General features: G+C 44.0%; 1 protein-coding gene across 1 annotated transcript in view; it reads right to left on the bottom strand.

Annotated features, from left to right (window-relative positions):
- Positions 1-24842, bottom strand: part of LOC139167142 (dystrophin-like) — a 1540372-nt gene that overhangs the window by 172205 nt on the left and 1343325 nt on the right. Inside the window, exons 67-68 of the mRNA XM_070751563.1 lie at positions 11572-11708; positions 10903-10941 (exon numbers count right to left, since the gene is read on the bottom strand). Of these exons, the coding sequence (XP_070607664.1) occupies positions 10903-10941; positions 11572-11708 (176 nt within the window). The remainder of the gene's footprint in view (positions 1-10902; positions 10942-11571; positions 11709-24842) is intronic.

The raw sequence follows: 24842 nt of genomic DNA, 5'->3' as shown, positions 1-24842 counted from the left end.
AGATTGGACTTAATCCCTGGATAGTTCGGTGTATTTCAAGCTGGCTGAAGCATAGACATCAGAGAGTTATTGTTAATGGCGAGTATTCTGAGCAGAGACAAGTTACAAGCGGTGTGCCACAAGGGTCTGTTCTGGGTCCTATTCTTTTTAATATGTTTGTGAGTGACATAGGGGAAGGTTTGGTAGGGAAGGTTTGCCTATTTGCCGATGACTCTAAAGTGTGCAATAGGGTTGATATTCCTGGAGGGGTCTGTAATATGGTAAATGATTTAGCTTTACTAGATAAATGGTCAAAGTAATGGAAACTGCAGTTTAATGTTTCCAAATGTAAAATAATGCACTTGGGGAAAAGGAATCCTCAATCTGAGTATTGCATTGGCAGTTCTGTGTTAGCAAAAACTTCAGAAGAGAAGGATTTAGGGGTAGTGATTTCTGACAGTCTCAAAATGGGTGAGCAGTGTGGTCGGGCGGTAGGAAAAGCAAGTAGGATGCTTGGCTGCATAGCTAGAGGTATAACAAGCAGGAAGAGGGAAATTATATAGAGCGCTGGTGAGACCACATTTGGAATACTGTGTTCAGTTCTGGAGACCTCACCTACAAAAAGATATTGACAAAATTGAACGGGTCAAAAGACGGGCTACAAGAATGGTGGAAGGTCTTAAGCATAAAACGTATCAGGAAAGACTTAATGAACTCAATCTGTATAGTCTGGAGGACAGAAGGAAAAGGGGGGACATGATCGAAACATTTAAATATATTAAAGGGTTAAATAACGTTCAGGAGGGAAGTGTTTTTAATAGGAAAGTGAACACAAGAACAAGGGGACACAATCTGAAGTTAGTTGGGGGAAAGATCAAAAGCAACGTGAGGAAATATTATTTCACTGAAAGAGTAGTAGATCCTTGGAACAAACTCCCAGCAGACGTGGTCGGTAAATCCACAGTAACTGAATTTAAACATGCCTGGGATAAACATATATCCATCCTAAGATAAAACACAGGAAATAGTATAAGGGCAGACTAGATGGACCATGAGGTCTTTTTCTGCCGTCAGTCTTCTATGTTTCTATGTTTCTAAAACCCACCAAATTGGCGCTTGGGCGGTAAGAGTGGCCACTTCAGCTTCCCTTTTTGCCCAGGAAAATTTGACCTGGTTGTGTGATCTACAAGATAGAATTGCACCTGATGATACCAGTTCTCAGCAGAACATTGCCAAGATGTTCGCAGCGCTCGCTTTACTGCGGATGCTTCACTCCAAGCAGCCAGATTTGCCTCATGCACCATGGCAACTTCCACTGTGGCCCGTAGGATGCTCTGGCTTCGTTCCCAGAATGCGGATGCCAAACACAAGTGGAAGCTCGCCACATCTCCATTCGATGGACAACATCTCTTTGGACCAGCCTTGGACCCTCTGCTAACCGAGGACAAGGACAAACGTAAGTTCTTGCCTCCTGCTAATCACAGAGGTAACTCAAAATTTGTCTCTAACCAAGAAGGTATTTTCACTCTCCCGCCCAACCTTCTTTTTCCTTTAGGCAACTGCACTCGTACAGGCAACATAATTCCTACGGGGGGTGCCAGCGACCCTTCCAGAACCAATCCTTTCAAGGCAGAGGTTCCAAACGGCCCTTTCGAGGAGGAGGTAGTTCATTCCACCGTACCAAGTGAGTCACCGGAGGATCTGGGTCCTCCCATTGGTGGTCACCTGTCTCTTTTCGCAGACCAATGGGAGGAAATCACATCTGACGCATGGGTCAGGGAGACGGTAAAATTTGGCTTCTTCCTACAGTTCGTCTCCACTCCCCCACAATTCTTTATCCGGTGCCCTGTGTCTAACAATTTGGCCAAAAAGCGCCTCATGAAAGAGGCCATTGACCATCACTTTAGGATTAAGGCCATTCATCAGGTGCCCGATCTTGAAGCTGGATCAGGATTTTATTCCATCCTTTTTCTGGTCCCCAAGGCTTCGGGAGGGTGGAGAGCCATTCTGGACCTGAAAAGATTGAACCGTCATATTTGATACAGGCGGTTCAAGATGCATTCACTTCAGTCCATCTTGGCATGTATACAGAAGGGCGATCTCCTATCCTCTATTGACCTTACGGAGGCCTACCTCCATATCTCTATCCATCCTGACTTTCAGCAGTTCCTTATATTCTGTTATGGGGGCATTCATTACCAATACGTGGCACTCCCCTTTGGCCTTTCCTCAGCCCCCAGAGTATTCACTAAGATTCTGGTGGCCTTAGTGTCCCACCTGAGGTTACTCCCTGTGCGTATTCATTGTTACCTTGATGACATTTTGTTACTGGCTTCCTCTAGATCTCAAGCCTTCCACGACATCCAGGTAACATTATCAGCATTAGCTGACCACGGGTTTTCTATCAACAAGAGCAAGAGTTCCCACTTCGTCCATTATCTACCTAGGCGCCATTACTGACTCCCTGGAGTGTAGGGTGTTCCTTTCCCAGGAGCGTCAGGCTAGCATTGCAGATCTAAATTCTGCCATTCTGCGCCAGCGCAGGGTTCCACTATGCCTGTTTTCCACGCTTCTGGGAAAATCCATTTCGACCATCCTATTGTTCCTTGGGCATGCCTACATTCCAGGGACTTGCAATGGTTCCTTCTCCCTTTCCAAAAGCAAGGCCGAGGTTCGTCTCCACTAAGGGTCTTCCTCCCTCCAAATGTCCGCAACTCTCTATTATGGTCTCCAGAGAATTTGAGCTGAGGTTCCTGTTTCATCGAGCCATCCCATCTGGTGCTGACCACGGATGCCAGTCTCTCGGGATGGGGGGCCCACATTCATTCCTCTGTGGCCCAGGGACTCTGGTCGAAGCAGGAGTCCTCTCTGCCCATCAACATCCTGGAGTTGCGTGCAGTTTACCTGGCCCTCCAAGAGCTGAGCCGGCTAACGGTGGGTAAGCATATTCTGGTCCTCCAACACCACAGCCAAGGCTCATATCAACAGGCAGGGGGGCATCCGGTCCCCCGCCCTAATGGAGAAGGTCAGAGTACTTTGCACTGGAGCTGAGAACCACCTGCTCTCCATCACGGCGGACTATATCGCAGGGGAGGACAACACCACAGCAGACTGGCTCAGCCACTCCACAATAGCTCAGACGGAGTGGAGGCTGCATCCCAGCATCTTCAGGCAGATCTGTGTCCGGTTCGGTCGGTCTCAAGTGGACCTTTTCGCTACCAGTATGAACACTCACCTGCCTCGGTTCTTCACCAGGTTCCGCTGTTGGGGGGCAGAGGGCACGGATGCTTTCCGTTCCCCATGGCCGGAGGGACTCCTCTATGCGTTCCCTCCCCTTGCCCTAATCCCCAGAGTGATACGCAAGCTATTGACGGAGGGAGCGGAACTGGTCCTGGTGGCCCCATACTGGCCACGCAGACCCTGGTTTGCAGACCTTGCGACCTTGTCTGTATCCCCTCCTTGGCGTCTTCCAATGTTAATCAACATATTGAAGCAGGAGTCAGTATGCCATCCAGACCCCCACTGGATGAAACTGACCATCTGGAACTTGAATGGCTCACATTAGTCAACCGCCAGGCAATGTTCCCTCTAATTTTTTTTCAGTGTGGGCGGAAAAGTATAGTGTCTGAGCGGCAGTCCCCTTGGAACTGGGCGGCATAGAAGTATAAATAAGTAAGTAAGTAAGTAAGTAAGTAAGTAAATAAGTAAATAAGAAAAAAATCCCTTCTTTTTTATTAAAAGAAATTAATAATAAAAACAAAAACAAAATCCATTACTATTAAAACTAAAACAACCAGAAAAAACACACATAACTATTAATAAAAACAGTGAGGGCTGGGTTTTTTTTTCTCTGTTATGATTTAAGTGCTTTTACCATATGCTTTAAATCAAGAGTCACTTCTCTCTCTGTTTCTCTCTTTCCTGTCATCCTCAATCATTTTCTCATTTCTCTTTTTTTCTCCCCTTTTTCTATCATTTCTCTCTCTCTTCCTTCCACTCTTCTCTCTCTCTCTTGCTTTCTTTCTCTCTCTCACTCTCTTCCTTCCTCTCTCATCTCTCTCTCTCTCTTTCTTTCTTGTTTTCTTTCTCACTCTCTCTCTTCCTTCCTCTCTCTCTCTTGTTTTCTTTCTCTCTCTATCACGCTTTCTCAGGGAAATATATAGATTAGGGCAGATTATGGCATTGCATTTAGCAGTGAAAATAATTAGAATAGTGAAGATTATTGCACTGATATGACAGTGACACACAGATTAGGGAAGATTATTATGCTGGGATTGGCAGCAGGGTTTATAGATTACGGAAGTTTATCACACTAAGAACGACAGTGGAAAATATCTAGATTAGGGAAGAATATTAATATTTTGGTCTTTTTTAATGGAAGATACTTTTCGCATAAAATAATGGAATAATAATGATTTATATTTATTCTGATCTGCTAAAGTAGAAATGTTATACTGAAATAATGAAAGAAGTGAAATAAATGAATTGAGTAGGAAATGTATTTTAAAATTTCTAACAGCAGCCCTTCCTCCTATGTATAGATTAAGATACGATATGAATAGTGGTTTTCTTTTTTTTCCCTTTTCCGCTCTTCTTTTTTATTTACTTTTTTCTTAATTTCTTAATTAAGTTAACTTAATTTTTTTTCTCTCTTTCCTTCCTGGGTTTTTAGAGATGTAAATTTGGATATTTTCTATTGTTAAGGGCGGTTACGATAAAATGAGGGTTTCTTTTTAAATGAAAGTAGGAATGTGTTTTCTAAGAATGCTAGAAAGGGAATGAAACACGATGGCATAGTTAGGAAAAATAGCAAATAGCCAAGAGAAATTTAGATAGCTATAGCACTTTAAATATAAATGAAAGTGAAGAACATTATCTAAAATCTGGATGATAGCACTTGGAAAGGAGGTAGCACAGGATGAATGATATATACCAGAAATAATTGGATAAATAATTAGAAAAATTTGATTAATTTGACTAAGAATTTGGCATTTGATATTGTATTATATTTTGATTTGAGGTATGTAAATTGGAATCTCTGTAAGGTGTGAAAAACAATTAAAAATGTATACCTCTCCCAATAAATATCGTTCAGTTTAAACTGCTTTAAACAGAAGAACCGTTGCACTTACCTGAACGATCTTCTCGATGCACTGCAAGGAGAGTCCAAGGTGGGTGATACTTCAGCCTTATTGGAAGGGACTGAGTTAAATATTAGCATAAATAACGGGTCCCGCCCCCATACTGCCTTTACTGGGTCAGTCTATAATAAAAACGAAGTCATAGTGTTAATCAACCATGAATTTTATTAACTACTGTTAACTGAGAACAAATGAGAATTTAAAATCAACTGTAGCCATAAGACCTGTGCTCCTGGGCCAAATAGCTGGGTTGGGTTTGGACTCTCCTTGCAGTGCATCGAGAAGACCGTTCAGGTAAGTGCAACGGTTCTTCTCCATTGCACTGCTACGGAGAGTCCAAGGTGGGATATACCCAAGCTTAATTATCCGGGGCAGGAAGAGGCTGGACCAGGTGCGCAGGGGTATTGCACACACTTTGCAGCACTCTACGTCCGAAGGCTGCTTCAGCTGAAGCATATGTAACTAGGTGGTAATGTTTGAAAAATGTATTTGGGGCAGCCCAAATGTCCTCAATTGGTGCTTGAGTTGCCTATGCCGCTGATGTGGCCGCACTCCGCATGGAATGCGCCGTGATGCCCTTAGGTATTGGAGTGGGGCTTAGCTTGTACGCTGTAATTATGCAAGAACTTATCCAGCGACTAATAGTCTTAGGTGAGACCCTGGAGCCCATGGAGGCAGGAAAGTAGGACACAAATAGGGATTCCGTCTGATGTAAATTTTCAATGCACATCTTACGTCAATTTTATGCCATTTAAGTTCCAGTGGGTGTGACCCATGGGTGCAGAAGTCTAATCTCCTGTGCTTGATGGAAAACCGTGTTTACCTTAGGCAAGAAGGAGGGGTCTAATCGTAGGACTATTCTGTCTGGGTGGAAGATACATAAGTCCTGTCTGACTGAGAGTGCTGACATTTCTGAGACCCTTCTCGCTGATGTAATAGCTGTCAAGAAGGCTGTCTTAACAGATAATAGTCGTAGTGGAATGTCCCGTATTAGTTCAAAAGGAGGCTTAGTGAGGGCCTGCAGCACTAGGGGTAGGTCCCAAGTTGGGAAGTGGTGGACTGGTGGGGGTCAAATGTTAGCTGCTCCTCTAATGAAATCACATACCTATGGATGTTGTGAAATTGGTTGTGCAAATTCTGTTTTGAGAATGGTGGCTATGGCTGCTACCTGTCTGTGTAAGGTGTTTGGTGCTAGTCCTCTGTCTAGACCGGTTTGCAGAAAGGCTAGAAGTTGAATCACAGAGGGGGACTGTGGGTCCAGGTTCTGTTTCCTGCAGAAAGTGGAGTATGCTGTCCATGTGGTTTGGTAAATCTGAGTGGTAGATGGACAGCGTGATGCCTGAATGGTGTTAATGACTTTTTCCGGCACTTGGAGTCTCCTTAATCTGCCCCCCTCAAGTGCCACATGGCAAGTTTCCACCAATGTGGTTCTGGGTGAATCACGGATCCCTGTGTTAATACTATCCTGTGATGTGGTATGCGCCAAGGAGGGGAGATCGATAACTCCTTCAAATCCGCGAACCACGGGCGTCTGGGCCAGTATGGTGCAATTAAGAGTATTTCTGCTCTTTCCCGTAGGAGCTTGTTTATCACTCTCGGGATCAGGCATACTGGTGGGAAGGCGTATAGGAGGCCTTCCGGCCAGGGACAAAGCAGTGCATTGACCTGTTCTGCTCCCGGTGTCGGGAAGCGGGAGAAGAATCTCGGGAGCTGATTGTTGAGGTGGGTGGTGAATAGATCCACCTCTGGTCTCCCGTATCTGTGGGTTATTTCCTGGAAAAGTGATGGTTGCAGACTCCATTCTGCTGGACCGATGGTCGTCCGGCTCAGCTAATCTGCTTTGACGAGTTCGAGATGCCGGAGATATGTTCGGCTCTCAGGGATGCAAGGTGTTTTTCTGCCCATCTGAATAGGAATGTGCCTCCAGCATGAGACGGTCTGATCTCGTGCCCCCTTGGTGGTTGATATGTGCTTGTGTAGCCACATTGTCCGTCAGCATCAGCATATGTTGGTGTCTGACTTGTGGTGCGAAGTGTCGAAGTGCCAGGTGAATCGCTTTGAGTTCCAGGAGATTGATGTTCGGGTTTGTGAGGTCCTCTGTGCTCCACAACCCTTGGGCTACCCCTGATGTTGAATGGGTACCCAAGCCTGAAAGGCTCGCATCTGTTGTTATCGTTACCTCCTGATGTGGCAGGAAGGGGGACCCCTGTTGGAGAGCTGGAGATCTTCACCATGAAAGGGATCGATGCACTTTTGCTGAAATTGTTACCTTTCTGGAGGAGTGGCTGATCCAGTTCCTCTGGAAGGGGAGTAGAAACCACTGTAGTGGTCTGGTGTGTAGTCTGGCCCAAGGAACAATGTCTATGCAAGAGATGAATAATCCCAGCAGTTGGGATAGAAAGGCTAGCGGAACTGTTTTTCTTCTTTGTAGTTCTGCTACCATGTCTCTGATCCTGTTTTGACGCTCGGAAGACAGGTAGACCCTGCCTGTCGCGATGTTTATGTTGGTCCCCAAATGAGTTAGTTGTCTGGTTGGGGTCAGGTGGCTTTTCTGGTAGTTGACTGAGAAACCATGATTCTCTAGTGTTCTGATGGTTTCCGTCAGGTCCTCTCATGCTCAGCTGGGACTGCTGGACAATATTATGATATCGTCCAGGTAAGCCATGATTCGCAGAGGTCGGGTTCTGAGTCCTGCGGTCAATATGTCCAGTATCTTTGTGAACGTTCGTGGGGCTGACGTTAGGCCGAAGGGCATGGCCTTGTACTGAAAATGGTGATCCTCGAAGCAAAAATTTATTTATTACTTTATTTATTACAAAAATTTATTTATTACTTAGATTTGTATTTATTATTACTTAGATTTGTATGCCGCCCCTCTCCGAAGACTCCGAAGACTCCGAAGAAGGAACTTCCTGTATTCCGGATGTACCGGTATGTGCAGGTACGCCTCTTTTAGATCTATCGATGTCAGCCAATCGTTCTGATGTATTGCTCCAAGGATTGTCTTTAATGAATGCATTTTGAATCTGCGGTATCTCACAAATATGTTCAACTGTTTTAGGTTGAGTATGAGCCGGCAACCGCCAGAAGCCTTGGGTACTATGAATACTACTGAGTAGTACCTTGACCTTCTTGATGTAGGGGAACCTTCTCGATTGCACCTATCTCGAGGAGATGGTAGATTTCCTGGTGCAGAAGTTCTCTTTTGTGCTGGTTGAGAATCACTGGACATTGGAGAAAACGGTTTGGAGGTCGCTGTAGGAATTCTATAGTGAGCCCCTGGGTAAGTGTATTTAACGCCCAGGTGTCTGCAGAGATAGCCTCCCAGGAGTCGGTGAAATGTTGAAGCTGGCCTCCTATGGGGAAAAGGTCTCTGGAGTCACTTACTTCTACGGTAGCCACCCCTGTTGGAGCCTCTAAAGGGCTTTCTGGGTTGCTGAAATTGTCTATTTCTGTCTCCGTAGTTGTTCCTGTCTATTCTATAGGCAGGTTGTGTGAATGACCCTTGGGTGTATGACCTGTTGACTGTGGGTGTAGCCAAAAAAGTCTCTGCTCGAAAGGGCTGGCGTCTAAAATAAGGGGTGGGACGTCTTTCCTGACATCTATAGGTTCTGGGCAAAATCTTCTTTTTGTCCTTGTCCTCTATAAGGACTTTGTCAAGGGACTCCCCGAACAATTTTGCCCCATCGAAAGGTGCTGAAGCTAGACGCCATTTGGACTTGCCGTCTGCTTGCCAAGTGCGGAGCCAAAGCAGCCGACAGGATGATAGGTTTGCTGTCAAAGTTCGTGAGGAAAATCTTACTGATGATGATGTGGCATCAGCCGAGAATTCGGCTGCTGCCAACAATTTGTTGATATCTTGCCTCAATTGGCCATCCTCCGGGCCTAGTTTTGTGAGCACCTCTTGAAATCACAAGATTGAGACTCTGTTGAAGAATGACGTGGCTGTCGATGCCTTGAGTGCCCATGCCGCCATTTGGTGTGATTTTTTAATTACTGGAATCTCTGTAGTTTGGGCTGGCTCCCCAAACCTATCTGGGGACCAGTCTCTGTCCATGGCTGATCCAGTTCCCTCTGGGAGTCTAGGGGGTGTAACAGTGGTCATTAACCCCGAATTCTGACCTGGTGTTGGAATTGTGAGAGCTTGAGGCACTGGTGCCTGTTTTTTTGCTGCTTCAAGTTGGTCTTCTAAGGCCTTGATGCGTTTTTCTGCTGCTTTCAAGGCAGAAGATGATTGCAAACTTTCAGGTTTGGACCTGGAGGAGTGTGATTTCTCCTTGGTCTTTGTTGGGGGTTCCGTTGTCCCCTGTTGTGGTACCTCAGCCATTATTGAAAAGTTATAATTTGCTGAGAAATGCGAAGGGATCTGTTTTCTAGCCACGATTAGATATAGAATGACTCATTCAAAATGGTGGCCGCCTTTTAGGAATGCCCCTTCCTGTGTTGTAACAGGATATCCGGGCTACTTGTAGGTTTGATTGGACTCACGAAGTGTCAATCATGCCGTTCCAAAATGGCGGGCAGAGGTTACTGTGCCCAAAATGGCGACTGCCTGTGAGGTGCTGCATGCCCCTTAGCTAGGACCGTTGGCTTTCTATATTTGGCGCGTGTTATTTCTGTCGCACCTAGCCTGTGGGGTTCTCGGCACTCAGAAAGAGACTCCTGGTTAGTTCTTTCGCCCCCTCGTCACTCTGATCGTTGGGGCGTAGTTTTGGCGGGAGATTTGAAAACCGTGGTTTTTCTGAGTCTCCGTTTTCGCCGCCGAGCCTCTTGTCTTCCACCTCCTGGTCTGGAAGGTCTCGGTGGTTGCCGAGTCTGGGGTGTGGCCACGTAGGCCGGGTCTCCCCCTGCCCGTTTGCGACTCCCAGTCTTTGGAGCTGTACCCTCGCAGGGAAGAGGCTCCGACTGGGGCAAATGTTGCAGGCAATACTCCTCAGAGCAGGGGCCTGTTCCAGCGATGGTAAGTCTCTCAGCTCTGTATCCTATAGAGAGAAAACAAACAATATATTAAAGGCAGATTTAACCTAAATAATAATTAACAATTGAATCTTTAAAACGTTTAATAATATTATCAGAAAACTCCTAAGGAGTCATAGGAGGAAGAACTCATGCGTCCCTTCACTATGACTGAGTTTTTTAGACTGACCCAATAAGGGCAGCATGGGGGCGGGACCCGTTATTTATGCTAATATTTAACTCAGTCCCTTTCAATAAGGCTGAAGTATCACCCACCTTGGACTCTCCGTAGCAGTGCAGTGGAGAAGGTGAAATTTGCGCATAAATGGAGTTGCTCTTATATTCATCAGTCAAAGTTAAGATAATAACCTTTGTATTTGTATAGGCCTACTATGTTACAATATATACTGAATAAAACCTCTGTATGGTTTTTCAAAATGTATAAGTGCATCTCAAAATTATCAGTTTAGGAACCAAAAGTTTGAATTGGTTTGAATAACCAAAAGTGGTTATTCCTATTCCAATTAAATATTTCTCATTTGCAGATAAAAAAGAAAGTTTGTTGAACTAAAATCTTAAATGACTTAAATCTGCAAAGTAAAAATAACATATAAAGAAATATTGTCTACACAATTTGTGAAATACATTCATATCTGTTGTTTCTACTAACTTGATATGGGCTTGTCTTTTCTATCAGAAACATTAATAAAAGGGGAATGAATGATGAAAATGGACACATGGAAAAAAATGAACAGAAACTAAAAAGAAAAGTGAGGGAATGCAACAGCAAGCAGCAATAGCAGTACACTTTGGCAAAAGTACTCACGCAGAATCTACTGGCCAGAAGTTGATCAGAGTAACAGGACTGCAAGACAAAAAATGAGGAGGTGAAGAGAGAGACAGAAAAAACTTAGCAGCAAAATAATTACGGAAGGTTAAAAAAACAAAACAAAACCCAAAATCAAGAAAATCCAGTAGACTAATGTGAATGTCCATGAAAGCAGCCAAAACATGAGAAAGGAAATATTGAGAAAAATGGAAAGATAGCAAGCTGCAGTGCAATTTCCATTAAAGCAAGTTTTAATAACCAGCAGATTTTTTCTATTAATCTTACAGGATTACAAGTGATTATAACCAAGACCACAGCTTGCCTTTTTCTTTCTATAAAAATAAAGAAATATGAAAGAAACGAAAAAGAAATTATGTAGTCAGGAAATATAGGGAGAAGTGCCAATTGGCCACTGAAGCTGACTGTAGATCTGAAGGTCAGCGGTTCAAATCTCATCACCGGCTTAAGGTTGACTCAGTCTTCCACCCTTCCAAGGTGGGTAAAATGAGGACCCGGATTGTGGGGGCAATATGCTGGCTGTTAAAAAGTGCTATTGCTAACATGTTGTAAGCCGCCCTGAGTCTAAGGAAAAGGGCAGCATAAAAATTGAACAAATAAATAAATAAATAATTTTCAAATGAGATATTATTAATATTCTTTACTCACGTTTCCATGTTGTCTCCTTCCAATACTGTTTGTACAGGCAAATAACCCATTCTCGGATGTTTTGCAAAATATCTTTTTGTTCGGAATTTATTTTTTAATACCTTGCCAAAGTCGCGGACATCTTCTCCTGAAGTAGTCTGAAAGCAATATTTCAGCAATAAAATTTTATTAGGGTGTTTTGTTTTGTTTTTTGAAAACTTTTTACATCAGTTGTTTGTTTTGCGACTTTTTAAGTAAACTATGTTGTAGTCATTTTAAAAGGCCACAAATTTAATTATATATCCATACTGGAAGTATCTCACAATCTGGTGATTTACAATTTACTATCAAATATACTTTTAGAATTTGCAAAATATATTCCTGAACATGATGGATGCAAAGAAACATCTAGTTGAATATTAAGATTTTCCTCTATACTTTTAGCCATTTAGCCACAAGACAGAACTCTGAGATTGCAAGATTAAAATAGATCAAATGATAAAATACAAGTATGTCAAAACCATGATATTATGTAATTTTTTTACATGATAAACATATTGAGAGTAAACTGGCAAACAACTTTGCAACCAAGCAAGCAAAATATCTGTAAAGCATATAGCTTGAAGAAAATGTAGGAATAAAAGTATCCATTTTAACTGTTATCATGTGCAACAGACTTCTATTATGCTTATTAGACTTAAAATAGATATTTTTAACAGATGGAAAGAAACAAAACTTTCTCTCTTTCCATTCAGAATAGTTCTAATCCCAATAAAATACAGTAATTATTTTCCTTTTTTTTTTTTAAGTAAGACTCAGTGTCTTTTGGACACCTCATTAATATTTCAAGTTCCTTTGTGAAGACTAAACTGAGCAAATCTTTCAATTAAAGTATCAAATCCAAAGCTTCAGCTCTATTCTGACATATCAATCATGGTCCCAAAGCAATGGTCCATTCATGGTGGACTGTTACCCCCCCCCTCCCGACTTGGGAAGCACACTTTGGGGGAAAGTACATGGACATATCCAGGGCCGCCATCAGGAATTTTGGGGCCCCATACAGCCTAAGTGTCTGCCCCCCCCCCCGCCATTTTAAAACTACTGCCCCCAAATCCTGTGCCATGCCCACCATGGCCACACACCCTGGGCAAGCCCTGCCCCGGCCCTCTGAGGTCAAACATAGCCCTGATGTGGCCCTCAATGAAATTGAGTTTGACACCCCTGGCCTAGAGGCTAAATCCTATGAACAAGGGCTAAGAGAATGAGTATGTTTAGCTCAACAAATAGAAAACTGAGGGGGAATATAATAGTAGTTTCCCAATCCTTAAAGAGCTGCCACAGAGCAGATGGCATCTATTTATTCTCCATGCCACCTGAAGGTAGTACAAGAAGCAATGGGCGGAACCTCACCAAGAGGAAAGGCAATCTGGAAATAAGGAAAAACTTGGGACTGGGCGGCATATATATATAAATACATAAATACATAAATACATAAATACATACATACATACATACATACATACATACATACATACATACATACATACATAAATAAATAAATAAATAAATAAATCCCTTCTTTTTTATTAAAAGAAATTAATAATTTAAAAAAGCCAAAATCCATTACTATTTAAACTAAAACAACCAGCAAAACTATTAATAAAAACAGGGGAGGGTGGGGGGGGGGTTCTGTTATTATTTAAGTGCTTTTACCATACGCTTAAAATCAAGAGTCACCTCTCTCTTTCCTGTCATTCTCTGCCTCGATCATTTTCTCATTTCTCTTTTTTCTCCCCTTTATTCTATCATTTCTGTCTCTCTCTTCCTTCCACTCTTCTCTCTCTCTCTCTTTCTTCTTCTCTCTCTCTTCCTTCCTTTCATCTCTCTCTTTCTCTTTCTCTATCTCGCTTTCTTCCTCTCACTCTCTTCCTTCCTCTCTCATCTTTCTTTCTTTCTTTCTTTCTCTCTTTCTTTCTCTATCTTGCTTTCTTCCTCTCTCTCACTCTTCCTTCCTCTCTCATCTCTCTCTCTTTTTCTTTCTTTCTTTCTCTCTCTCCCCCGCTTTCTCTATCTCTCCCCCTCTTGCTCTCTCTCTTTTTCTCACTTTCTCTCTTGTTTTCTTTCTCTCACTCTTTCTCTCTCTTGTTCTCTCTCTCTTGCTATCTCTTTCTCTCCCCCCTCTTTCTCTCTCTCTCTCTCACTTTCTCTCTATCTTGCTCTGTCGCTCTCACTCTCTCTCATTCTCCGGACGCTGGCGAAAGTGATTTTCAATGTCCCTGCCAGCCCGCCCGGAAAATTCAAATTAAGGGGGGAAAAAAGCCGGCAAAGGTTTTCTTTCTTTTTCGGCAAGAAAAACCTTGGCTGGCGGAGGAGAAAGAGAGGCGGATCGGGTGGGCAGGCGAGCATGCGGGGGGCAGCGGCGAGTAGCCAGGGGCGCGAGGGGGCTAGAGGCGGGGGGGCTGGGGGCGGCCGCAGCGTGCGCGCCCTTGGAAAAGGGTATGTGGGGCTGGGGGGCGTTTTGGGGTGCGCTGGCTAAGGCGTGCGCAGCCTACAGCTACAGGGAACGCCCCGGCCGCCCAAGCCTCGTTCCCCAACGCCGCCACCCCAAAGGGGCTCCTACCTTCGCTGCACGCTTCAAGAGAGGACCGGTACTGCGCCTGTGCGAGCGAGGAGCTGGAGCTCGGCGTCGGCGCTGCTCACTGGGTACAAATTACTGCGGGCGCCAGGGGGCCGGCAAAACCGTCCGGGCCCCCCCCATTTGTCAATTTGGCCGGGCCCCTGACGCCACTACCAGTAGCACCGGCCTATCGGCGGCCCTGGACACATCTACAAAAAGTGAATGTCTAACTAAACTATAGAAAATCTGACAATATGGACACAGTGACCAAGAATCTCGCTGCTCAACTAAGATTAGGAAAAGCCCCAGGAGACGACCTTATCCCTCCAAGAATCATTAAAAACAACTTTCATTGATGGACCACACTCTGGCCTCAGTCTTTATCTACATACCCATGACTGAGCCCCAAAAGGCCAGGGATCTGCAATCAATGTCCTGATATAAAAAAGGGAAAAAGGATGATCCTACCAGCTATAAACCAATCAGCCTTCTCAACAAAACCTATAAACTCTTCACTAGACACTTACAACAGAAACCCCAAACTTGCTGGAACAAGAAAATATCCTTGCAGAGAAGCAAAATGGTTTGGAAAAAAGCTGGTTCTCATTGATCTGTGTCTTGTACAGAGAATGCATATTGGCCCCATTCCTTTTTTAATTTTTATATCAATTCAACAGATGTTCCACTCCTCAAACTTGCTGCAAGACGAATCTGTTTTACTTTATAATGCAACATTATGTTCAAAAACACCTACTGGCCTTAAAAGAGCTCCAGAGCGTTAGGAGTTACCACAATAGAGAAGACCTTCTAGTACTCAAACTTCAAAAATCAAAACCATGGCATTTGCTAAAAGATCCAAGAGCTACTCCTGGAGGATAAATTGAGTAAATTCCTGTTTCAAATATCTGGGGATATATCTCCACTCTGCTAACAGATGGAAACATTGCTGAAAACACAGAGAAGCTGAACTGCCAACCTCAATTGCCACTATATACTTGCAACACTGAAACTATTCTTCGGGACCGCCTTCTGCCGCACGAATCCCAGCGACCGGTTAGGTCCCACAGAGTCGGCCTTCTTCGGGTCCCGTCAACTAAACAATGTCGTCTGGCGGGACCCAGAGGAAGAGCCTTCTCTGTGGTGGCTCCGACCCTTTGGAACCAGCTCCCCCCTGAGATTAGGATTGCCCCACCCTCCTTGCCTTTCGTAAACTCCTTAAAACCTACCTCTGCCGTCAGGCATGGGGGAACTAAAACATCTCCCCCTTGCCCATGTTGTTTGCTGTCTGATTGATTGTGTGCTTGTTTTTTATATATATTGGGATTGTTTTATGAATTTCTCAACTTAAAATTGTAATTGGATTGGTGGGCATTGGATTTGTCACTATGTACTGTTTTTTACTATTGTTGTGAGCCGCCCCGAGTCTGCGGAGAGGGGCGGCATATAAATCCAATAAATCTAATCTAATCTAATCTAATCTATTCAAAACACAACTTCTTTATTGTGCCCAAACGAGGCCCCTTTTTCAACTTTCCACAATTAGAATTTGCTAGGTCCAAATTTCTAAGATTGATCTTTCAAGTTCCAAAATGTGTTCTAATTCTACCCTGAGGTTGGAGTGTGGATGGACATATTCAGCTATTGGCTCAAACAATATCTTTTCCACCTTGGTTGAGACCCATTATGAGGGATGGTTTTCAAACTATGTGGAAAAAAAGCAGAGGCAATTACTTTAAATATTTTAGGCTTCTCTCCCAGTTTTCTAGTCAGCATTGGATATGACCAGATCAAAGCTCTTCTTAAACGGTGTACAGCAAACATAGGACCAATTGGCTCTAATCAAGACCCAACCTTTATTGTCAGTGAAACGAAAAGGTACTTTTTTATGACATACCACTCAACCTCAAAGTACCTATATGCTAGAAAGCCTTCACAAGCATTATGTCTTGATCTCCCTCAGTTGTCATTGATGGTTGATACAGGAAAATTTTCTACCCGTCTGGACACTGTAATAGTTTATATTTAATTCTCGGTTTCTTACCATTCTTGATTAAATTCTGGACTGTTTTATCTAATTCTGTGTAAAAATTCTTCCCAATTCTTATTATTTTTATTATATTTATTTATACATTTTATTTTTATTAAAGAGGTAGAGGATTTGGGGCAAAATGTTCATCTTAATCACCAATATTCTGCCAATTAATGATATTTGTAATTTGAACCAATTTATCAAATCTTTTTTATATTTTTATAGAAATTTTATGTAATAATCTTCCTTTAATGAGGAGCATTTGACTGTCACCCAAATTCCCAGCAAGAATTCTAGCAATTCTTTCAATGTCCTTCTGCTTTAGTATCCATTCTGAAAATTTTTAATTAGCCAACAATACAAGTATTTCAGAAAGCATGCACTTCAGAAAGGGCTAGAATATGGATCTTCCTACTCTGAGACTAGTAACTTAACCCAGTGTTTTTCAACCGGTGTGCCACGGCACACTAGTGTGCCAAGAGACACGGTCAGGTGAGACCGGAAGCTGAGTGTCCTTCTTCCCGGCTTTCTTCTTCGCGTTTTCCTTTTCGCGTCTTCCTTCTTTGCAGCAGGTGAGCTTGGGGCTCGGCAGGAGGGCAATAGCGGAGGGGGGGCTGAGGCTTCCATTTGTGGCGTTGTGAGCTGCCGCAGGAGGGTGGCAATAGCAGCAGCGGCGGCGGGCAATAGCCAGGGTGCGGCTTCTGCAAGTGAGAGCTCCAGCCCTGGGGTGCGGCTTCTGCAAGTGGGAGCTCCAGGGCTGAGGCTTCAGCCCTGGAGTTCCCACTTGCAGAAGCTGCCCCCCCGGCTATTGCCCGCCGCCGCCGCTGCTATTGGCATCCTCCCGCACGAGGCCGGCAAAGGTTGCTTTCAAAGTCGGCCCCCTCGCGCCCATGGCTTCTCGTCGCTAATAGCGGCGGCGGGGGCGGCGGGCAATAGCCGGGGGAGGGGCGGCTCCTGCAAGTGGGAGCTCCAGGACTGAGACTTCCACTTGTGGCTGTCCCCGCCCGCCCGATCCATCCTTCTCTCCGGCTTTCTTGGGGCGCGGCTCCTCCCACAGCGGTGGCTGCAGCGACGCTGGTGATCCAGCCGCTAGCCGCTCCAAGCGCTGTGGGAACGCCCGCCCCTCTCACAGTCCCGTCCCGGGCTGTCTGTAAAGGGGCTGCTTCCCACCCCCCTGCCAGCTTGATCGGAACATTCAAACTAAGGAAAACCTTCGCCGGCCTCCACAGAGAAGAAAGGAAGAGAGAGAACGAGAGAGAGCAACAGAGAGAGAAAGAACAAGAGAAAGCATGAGAGAGAAAGAACAAGAGAGAAAGAAAATTAGAGAGAGAACAAGAGAGAGAGAGAACAAGAGAGAGAGAAAGAAAGAAAATAAGAGAGAACGAGAGAGCAACAGAGAGAGAGAAAGAACAAGAGAGAGAAAGCATGAGAGAGAGAGAGAGAACAAGAGAGAGAGAGAAATAAAATAAGAGAGAGAACAAGAGAGAGAACAAGAGAGAAAGAAAATAAGAGAGGACAAGAGAGCAACAGAGAGAGAGAAACAACAAGAGTGAGAAAGCATGAGAGAGAGAGAGAAAATAAGAGAACGAGAGAGAAACAGAGAGAGAGAAAGAACAAGAGAGAGAAAGCATGAGAGAGAAAGAAAATAAGAGAGAGAATAAGAGAGAGAGAACAAGAGAGAGAGAGAGAAAATAAGAGAACGAGAGAGCAACAGAGAGAGAGAAAGAACAAGAGAGAGAAAGCATGAGAGAGAGAGAGAAAGAAAATAAGAGAGAGAACGAGAGAAAGAGCAACAGAGAGAGAGAGAAAGAACAAGAGAAAGCATGAGAGAGAAAGAACGAGAGAAAGAAAATAAGAGAGAACAAGAGAGAGAGAAAGAAAATAAGAGAGAATGAGAGAGCAACAGAGAGAGAAAGAACAAGAGAGAGAAAGCATGAGAGAGAGAGAGAGAGAGAATAAGAGAGAGAGAGAACAAGAGAGAGAAAATAAGAGAACGAGAGAGCAACAGAGAGAGAAAGAACAAGAGAGAGAAAGCATGAGAGAGAGAAAGAAAATAAGAGAGAACGAGAGAGAGAGAGCAACAGAGAGAGAGAGAAAGAACAAGAGAGAGAAAGCATGAGAGAAAGAACAAGAGAGAAAGAAAATAAGAGAGAACAAGAGAGAGAGAGAGAACAAGAGAGAGAGAGAAAGAAAATAAGAGAGAATGAGAGAGCAACAGAGAGAAAGAATAAGAGAGAGAAAGCATGAGAGAGAGAGAGAAAATAAGAGAGAACGAGAGAGAGAGAGCAACAGAGAGAGAAAGAAAGAACAAGAGAGAGAGAAGAAAATAAGAGAAAGAACAAGAGATAGAGAGAGAGAACAAGAGAGAGAAAGAAAATAAGAGAGAACGAGAGAAAGCAACAGAGAGAGAGAAAGAACAAGAGAGAGAAAGCATGAGAGAAAGAGAGAGAAAAAGAAAATAAGAGAGAGAACGAGAGAGAAGGAAAGCAAGAGAGAAAAAGAGAGATAGCAAGAGAGAGAGAAAGCAAGAGAGACAGATAGGGAGAGGAAAGGAGAGAGAGAGAAATGAGAACAAAAAGGGGAGAAAAAAGGAGAAATGAGAAAATGATTGAGGCAGAGAATGAGAGGAGAGAGAAACAAAAGAGAGAGAGAGAGGTGATTCTTGAAGCATATGGTAAAAAGCACCCAAATAAGACAAACCCCCCAACCCTCACCTGTTTTTGAAAAGAATAAAAGAGAAAAAAAACCCAGCCCTCACCTGGTTTTGGAAATGGTTCGAGTGTGTATACACACACACATACATAAGGGGGGGGGAGAGAGACAGGGATGGAAAAAGAGAAGTGAGAGGGAGAAGGAATGTGGGAAAAAGGGAGGAAGAGAGAGAAATGAGAAACATGAGAGAGAAAAGGGGGAAAGACAGGAGAAGTACCCAGAAATGAGACAGTGGTATAAATTTAAGGAGGGATGATTGATGATTGACTGTATTTATAAGGGGATGTTACATGGGATTGTATATATGAGGGGGTTATTTATTTATTCATTCACTCATTCATTCATTTATTAGATTTGTGTCATTTTGGTTGGTGGTGTGCCCCAGGATTTTGTAAATGTAAAAAATGTGCCGTGGCTCAAAAAAGGTTGAAAATCACTGACTTAACCAATATGCCACACTGTTCTTATATTCATGATTGCACACACATGCACACACACAAGCAGAATAAACGCCATATTGATTTTTAATACCATATTTTCTTACTAGGCAAGTAGAAATAACATCTAATTATAGAATGGAAGAAAGTGGAACTACACATTAACATTAGGAGAATTAACAATTTTTTCTGCCAGATTGTGTTCTGTCGGGCTCTCTGGTAGACTTCTCCCAAAAATTCACAGATACAAATTTCAGACACACATCCGTTTGAAAATTCAAAACAATGTTCTTTATAATGAAAAGTAACTTAAACTAAGCCCTCTTTTGGTATAGCAAAAACGTGACGATGTTTTGCGACCACACCACCTGAGGATCATGCGCCCGTAACCATTACAAACCCCAAGACAAGAGGGAAATGGAGGCCCTGTGTGACATAAAATTGTAATGCCTCCACGTGAATCCTGATGCTGATCCGCACCGGCAAGGTCTGAAAATGGATGGGCCCAGACAACAACACCCGCCCATCAATGGTTTCTACAGTCAATGGAGGGTCCACAGGACACAAGGGCAACAAATGTCTCTGTGAAAACTCCTCATCCAGGAAATTCGTGGTGGCCCCCGAATCCACGAGGGCAAGAGCAGAAATCGATTGAGTACGCCGATCCACCAGGAGCTTGACATTAATCGTGAGATGACGGTACGTTCCGGGGTCGTTAGCCAAAGAATCTTTAACCAATGAAATGCCAGCCCAATCTAGCGTTGCCACCAAGCCGGACCGCCCTCGTTTCCCGACTGCACCTCCGGCGGGGAAACCAGGGGCATGGGGACAGCCAACGAGGGATCCGGAGCCATGGTGGAAACATGGGTTGAGGACTCTGAGAGCTGTCCTGCAAGAGTCTGCGTGGCAACAGGAGGACTGGGAGGAGTTGACACTGTGGCAGCAACCGTGCTCCTTCATCTGTTGGGACAGGCATGTGCGAAATGTCCTGCCCCCCCCCCGAAATAGAAACACTGGCCTGTCGCACGTCTCTGCTCTCTCTCCTCTGGGGACAAACGGGGTCGCACGAAGTTCACCTCCATGGGCTCTCCGGTAGGGGCACGATCCACTAGACGAGGAGGCAGGGCAGACAGGAAGCGACGGGGTACAGGAACCGGGGTTGGTACAGGCATAGCAGACACCCCACTGGCGTGATGCCCGAAACACAGGGGGAGGACTGCCCAGCCCGGCGCACCTCTCGAGCCAGCAGCCGAGCCTCAATGGCCAAACAATGTTGCTCCAGCTCCTCCAGGGTGCCCAGCAGGGCTTCGTGCACCAGCTCATCAAGCATAGTCTCTGACAAGCCATCCTGAAACGCCTCCATCAAGGTGGCCTCATTCCACTGCACCTGTCCACTGAGGCTACAAAAGTCACTTAAATACTCCACTAGTGGGCGTCAACCTTGTTTCAGCTGTTTCAATGCCCTCGTGGCCGTCTGCTCCCGCACCGGATCCGAAAACTGCCGGCGCAACTGGGTGCAAAAGGCGATGTAATCCTGCAGTATCTCTGTCCAGCAATGGAGACGCCCAGGAAGCAGCAGGGCCGGCCAACAAACTGCAGAGGAACGCCACCTTCTCTGCATCTCTTGCAAAATGGGGCAGTTGTGCATTTATAAACAACTGCACCTGACTGAGGAAAGCTGCAAACATGCGTCTGTCACCCCAGAATTTTTCAGGCAGAGCCACAAAGCATTTCCTCCTTGGCAGGGGCTGTGGGGCAGGAGCTGCTAGCTGCACCGGTGGAATGACAGGCTGCTGAGATAATGCCTCCACCTGGTTCTGTAATTGTTGCACTATCTGAGTCAGCCCTTGGATCTCCAACCGCAAAGCGTTGAAGACAGCTTGGATATCTGCCATACCAGCAGCCAGGATCAGATAAATGCCAGAAAAAAGAGAAGCAAACAATCCCAAACACTTCCCTCTGGAACGGTGTGTGTCTAAGGTGGAGGATTATACTGTTCTGTCGGGCTCTCTGGTAGACTTCTCCCAAAAATTCACAGGTACAAATTTCATACACACACACATTTGAAAATTCAAAACAATGTTCTTTATAATGAAAAGTCACTTAAACTAAGCCCTCTTTTGGTATAGCAAAGAGCACTAGTCTCCAAACAAACTGGTAATTTGTACAAGTCCCTTATCAGTTCTGTGATACTTAGCTTGCAGCTATGAGGCAATGCACAGTCCTTCTTCTTTCACAAAGTGAAACACACTTTGCTCTGGTTTAGTTTCAAAGCGGGGAAAAATCAGCACACAAAAGGTCAAAGTCAGTAAAGCAGTCACGAAACACAACGATCAGATAATCCTCCACAATGGCCAAACCCACAGGCTGCTATTTATAGCAGCCTCACTAATTACCACAGCCTCACCCAACCACAGGTGGCCTCATTTTCTTTGATAAGAATCTCTCAGTTGTTGTTGCCTATGCATCGCTCTCTGCATGCGTGGCTGTATCATTAACTCTTGTTCTGAATCCAAGGAGGAGCTAGGTAATTGATCTCCTTCTGAGCTGTCTGTCACACTCTCCTCCTCCCTGTCACTCATGTCTTCTTGGTCAGAGGAGCCTTCATCAGCAGATTCCACCGGGGGCAAAACAGGCCTGCAGCATGTGGATGTCTCCCCCACACCCACAATCCTTGGGGCAGGAGCTGGGCCAGAGCTAACCACAACAGATTGTAAGTATGGATACTTGTTCAAACATGTCTATTTCATGTTCTTCTTTTGGATATGCTTAATTATTATGTAAGCTTCATTGGAGAAGACAACATAAAAGGATACACCCTTTGTTCCATTCTACTTATTTTTATGCTTATGCTATATTTGAAAGATTATAGCTAAAGTTAATCAGATGAGATACATAATACAGATGTTATCTGTATAAACTGGAATGTTTAAAATGCTTTTTAACTTCTTCTTTTCATCTGAAGCATGTCTTAAATTATCAGCTTTCAAACAGCTTATGACCATAAGCCATTTTTAAAAATACAGAATCCATGTTGCCAATGTTTGACATACATATCAAACATTGAAATCATTCTAAACAATGATATCTCCTAAAACCAGCATATTCAACCAATTATTACAACCATTATATGATGGATTAATTATACCAATTGCATGCAGAATTAGATAATAATTTTGTCATAATACAATGAGGATTCTTTTATGGTACAAATATGGAAATATTCAGATCTTACTAAACAATAACTAAAATCAATTTTAGCAATGAATTTTAATTTTACCAATATATAATTTCAAACAATATATGGTATATGAAAAGCAATATATGAACAATGAACTATTATGACTTTCACTTGATTGTAAAAAAGCCATACCATATTTCCGGAGTATAAGACGCACTGGAGTATAAGATGCACCTTAATTTTGGGGGAGAAAAACAAGGGAAAAAAATTCTGCGTTTGCTTGCTGCAATTTGCCTCCCAGCAAACAGTACAGATGATTTGTGGTGTGTTTCTGTGTATGTGTGCCTGACCCTTAGAAATAGCAATAATAATAATAATATAATAATGCCAGAAAGTTATTTATTTATTTATTTATTTGCTTGTTTGTTTGTTTGAGTTGAAAGGGACCTTGCAGGTCATCAAGTCCAACCCCCTGCTTAAGCAGGAAATCCTAGAGCACCCCAGCCAAATGACAATCCAATTTCCTCTTGAAAATGTCCAAAGTTGGGGAGTTCACAACCTTCACTGGCAGGCCGTTCCACTGGTTGATCGCTCTGACCATCAGGAAGGTCTTCTTTATTTCTAGGTTGAACCTCTCCTTGGTCAGCTTCCAACCGTTGTTCCTCGTCTGGCCCTCTGTTGCCCTGGAAAACAGTGTGGCCCCTCCTCTCTGTGGCAACCCCTCAAGTATCTGTAGACTGCTATCATGTCCCCACTGGCCGTTCTTTTCTCTAGGCTATCCATGTCCAGTTCCAGCAATCACTCTTCATAAGTCTTGGTTTCTAGTCCCCTAATCATTTTGGTTGTTCTTTTCTGCACCTTCTCCAGAGTTTCTATGTCTTTTTTATAGAGTGGTATTAATATCTCTCTGGTCTTGGAGTTTATCCCCCTGTTGATACAGCTTAGGATTGTGTTGGCCTTTTTAGCTGCTGCTGCACATTGCTGGCTCATATTTAGTTGATTATCCACCAAGACTCCAAGATCCCTTTCACAGTCACTACTGCTAAGTAGGGTTCCTCCCAGAATGTATGCATGTCTAGATTTTTTTTTAAACCTAGGTGAAGGACTTTACTCTTCTCGGCGTTAACATCATTTTGTTAGTTTGGGTCCACAGTGTTAATCTATCTAGGTCTTTCAGTACTTTGAGCCCATCCTCTAGGATGTTGGTTATCCCCACCAGTTTGGTGTCATCTGCAAATTTGATAAGTTCCCCCTCTATTCCCTCATCTAGGTCATTGATGAAAATGTTGAAGAGCACAGGGCCCAGGACAGAACCCTGTGGTACCCCACTGCCTACCTTCTTACGTAATCACACCAACTCCTCCCAATTATTTAAATAGATCTACTTCAAACATAACTAAGTCAGACTGCTGCTGCTGAATGCCAGGTCAGTCGTGAATAAAGCTCCTCTTGTTAAATATGCAGAGAGAGTTGCTAGGGTTCAATATTTGAATGTTGCCTTCTAATTGGTTGTTTGTTCTGGCGGGAGGCTTGTTACCATGTCAAATGGAGTTTGTTACTTTGCGAAGCATATAAATAGTTAGAGATGGGCCACTTTCCCTCAGAGAGATTTTGTTGCCTTCACTCTATCCGATCTGTTTAACCTGACGGTTCTGTCTATGGAAAATAGACTGCTAATTCACCAGTTGACTTTCCCTGAGTATTTTTCACCCCTCATCTGGGATTTACTGGTATGTGTAACTGAGATCTGGCTGGGTCCCAGGGGAGGTGTTCTCCTCTCAGAGATGTGCCCAGTCACTTTTCAGGTGTGGCATTAGCCACGACCCCAAGGAAAGGGGGCAATTATAGACTGTGAGACCTTTGGCCCACGCAGACTCGCTGCACTTAAGTTAGCCAGTTGTGAGTCTTCTCCTTGTGAAGTTGGACCTAGAGGTTCAGGTGGGCTTGTTGCTCCCAGCCTCCCAGCTGTGTGACAACAGCCCTGCCTGTGCTGCTCAAGGAGGTAACCGAATTTAAGTCGAGTTCCCCAGACTTATAGTCTTGGGGGACCTCAATGTACCATCACTCAGCAAATCCTCTGAGTTGGCGCAGGAGTTCATGGCTTTCATGGCAACCATGGACCTGACCCAGGCAATTCAGCCTTCCATCCTTCCAAGGTGGGTAAAATGAGGACCCAGATAGTGGGGGCAATATGCTAGCTCTCTTAAAAAGTGCTATTGCTAACATGAAAGCTACCCTGAATATAAGGAGAAGGGCAGAATGAATGAATGAATGAATGAATGAATAAATTAATTCAGGGCCCAACTCATGAGGGGA

This window comes from Erythrolamprus reginae, chromosome 4, assembly GCF_031021105.1.
Source record: "Erythrolamprus reginae isolate rEryReg1 chromosome 4, rEryReg1.hap1, whole genome shotgun sequence".
In the NCBI taxonomy this organism is placed as follows: domain Eukaryota; kingdom Metazoa; phylum Chordata; class Lepidosauria; order Squamata; family Dipsadidae; genus Erythrolamprus; species Erythrolamprus reginae.
This window is presented reverse-complemented; position numbering and strand designations above follow the sequence as displayed.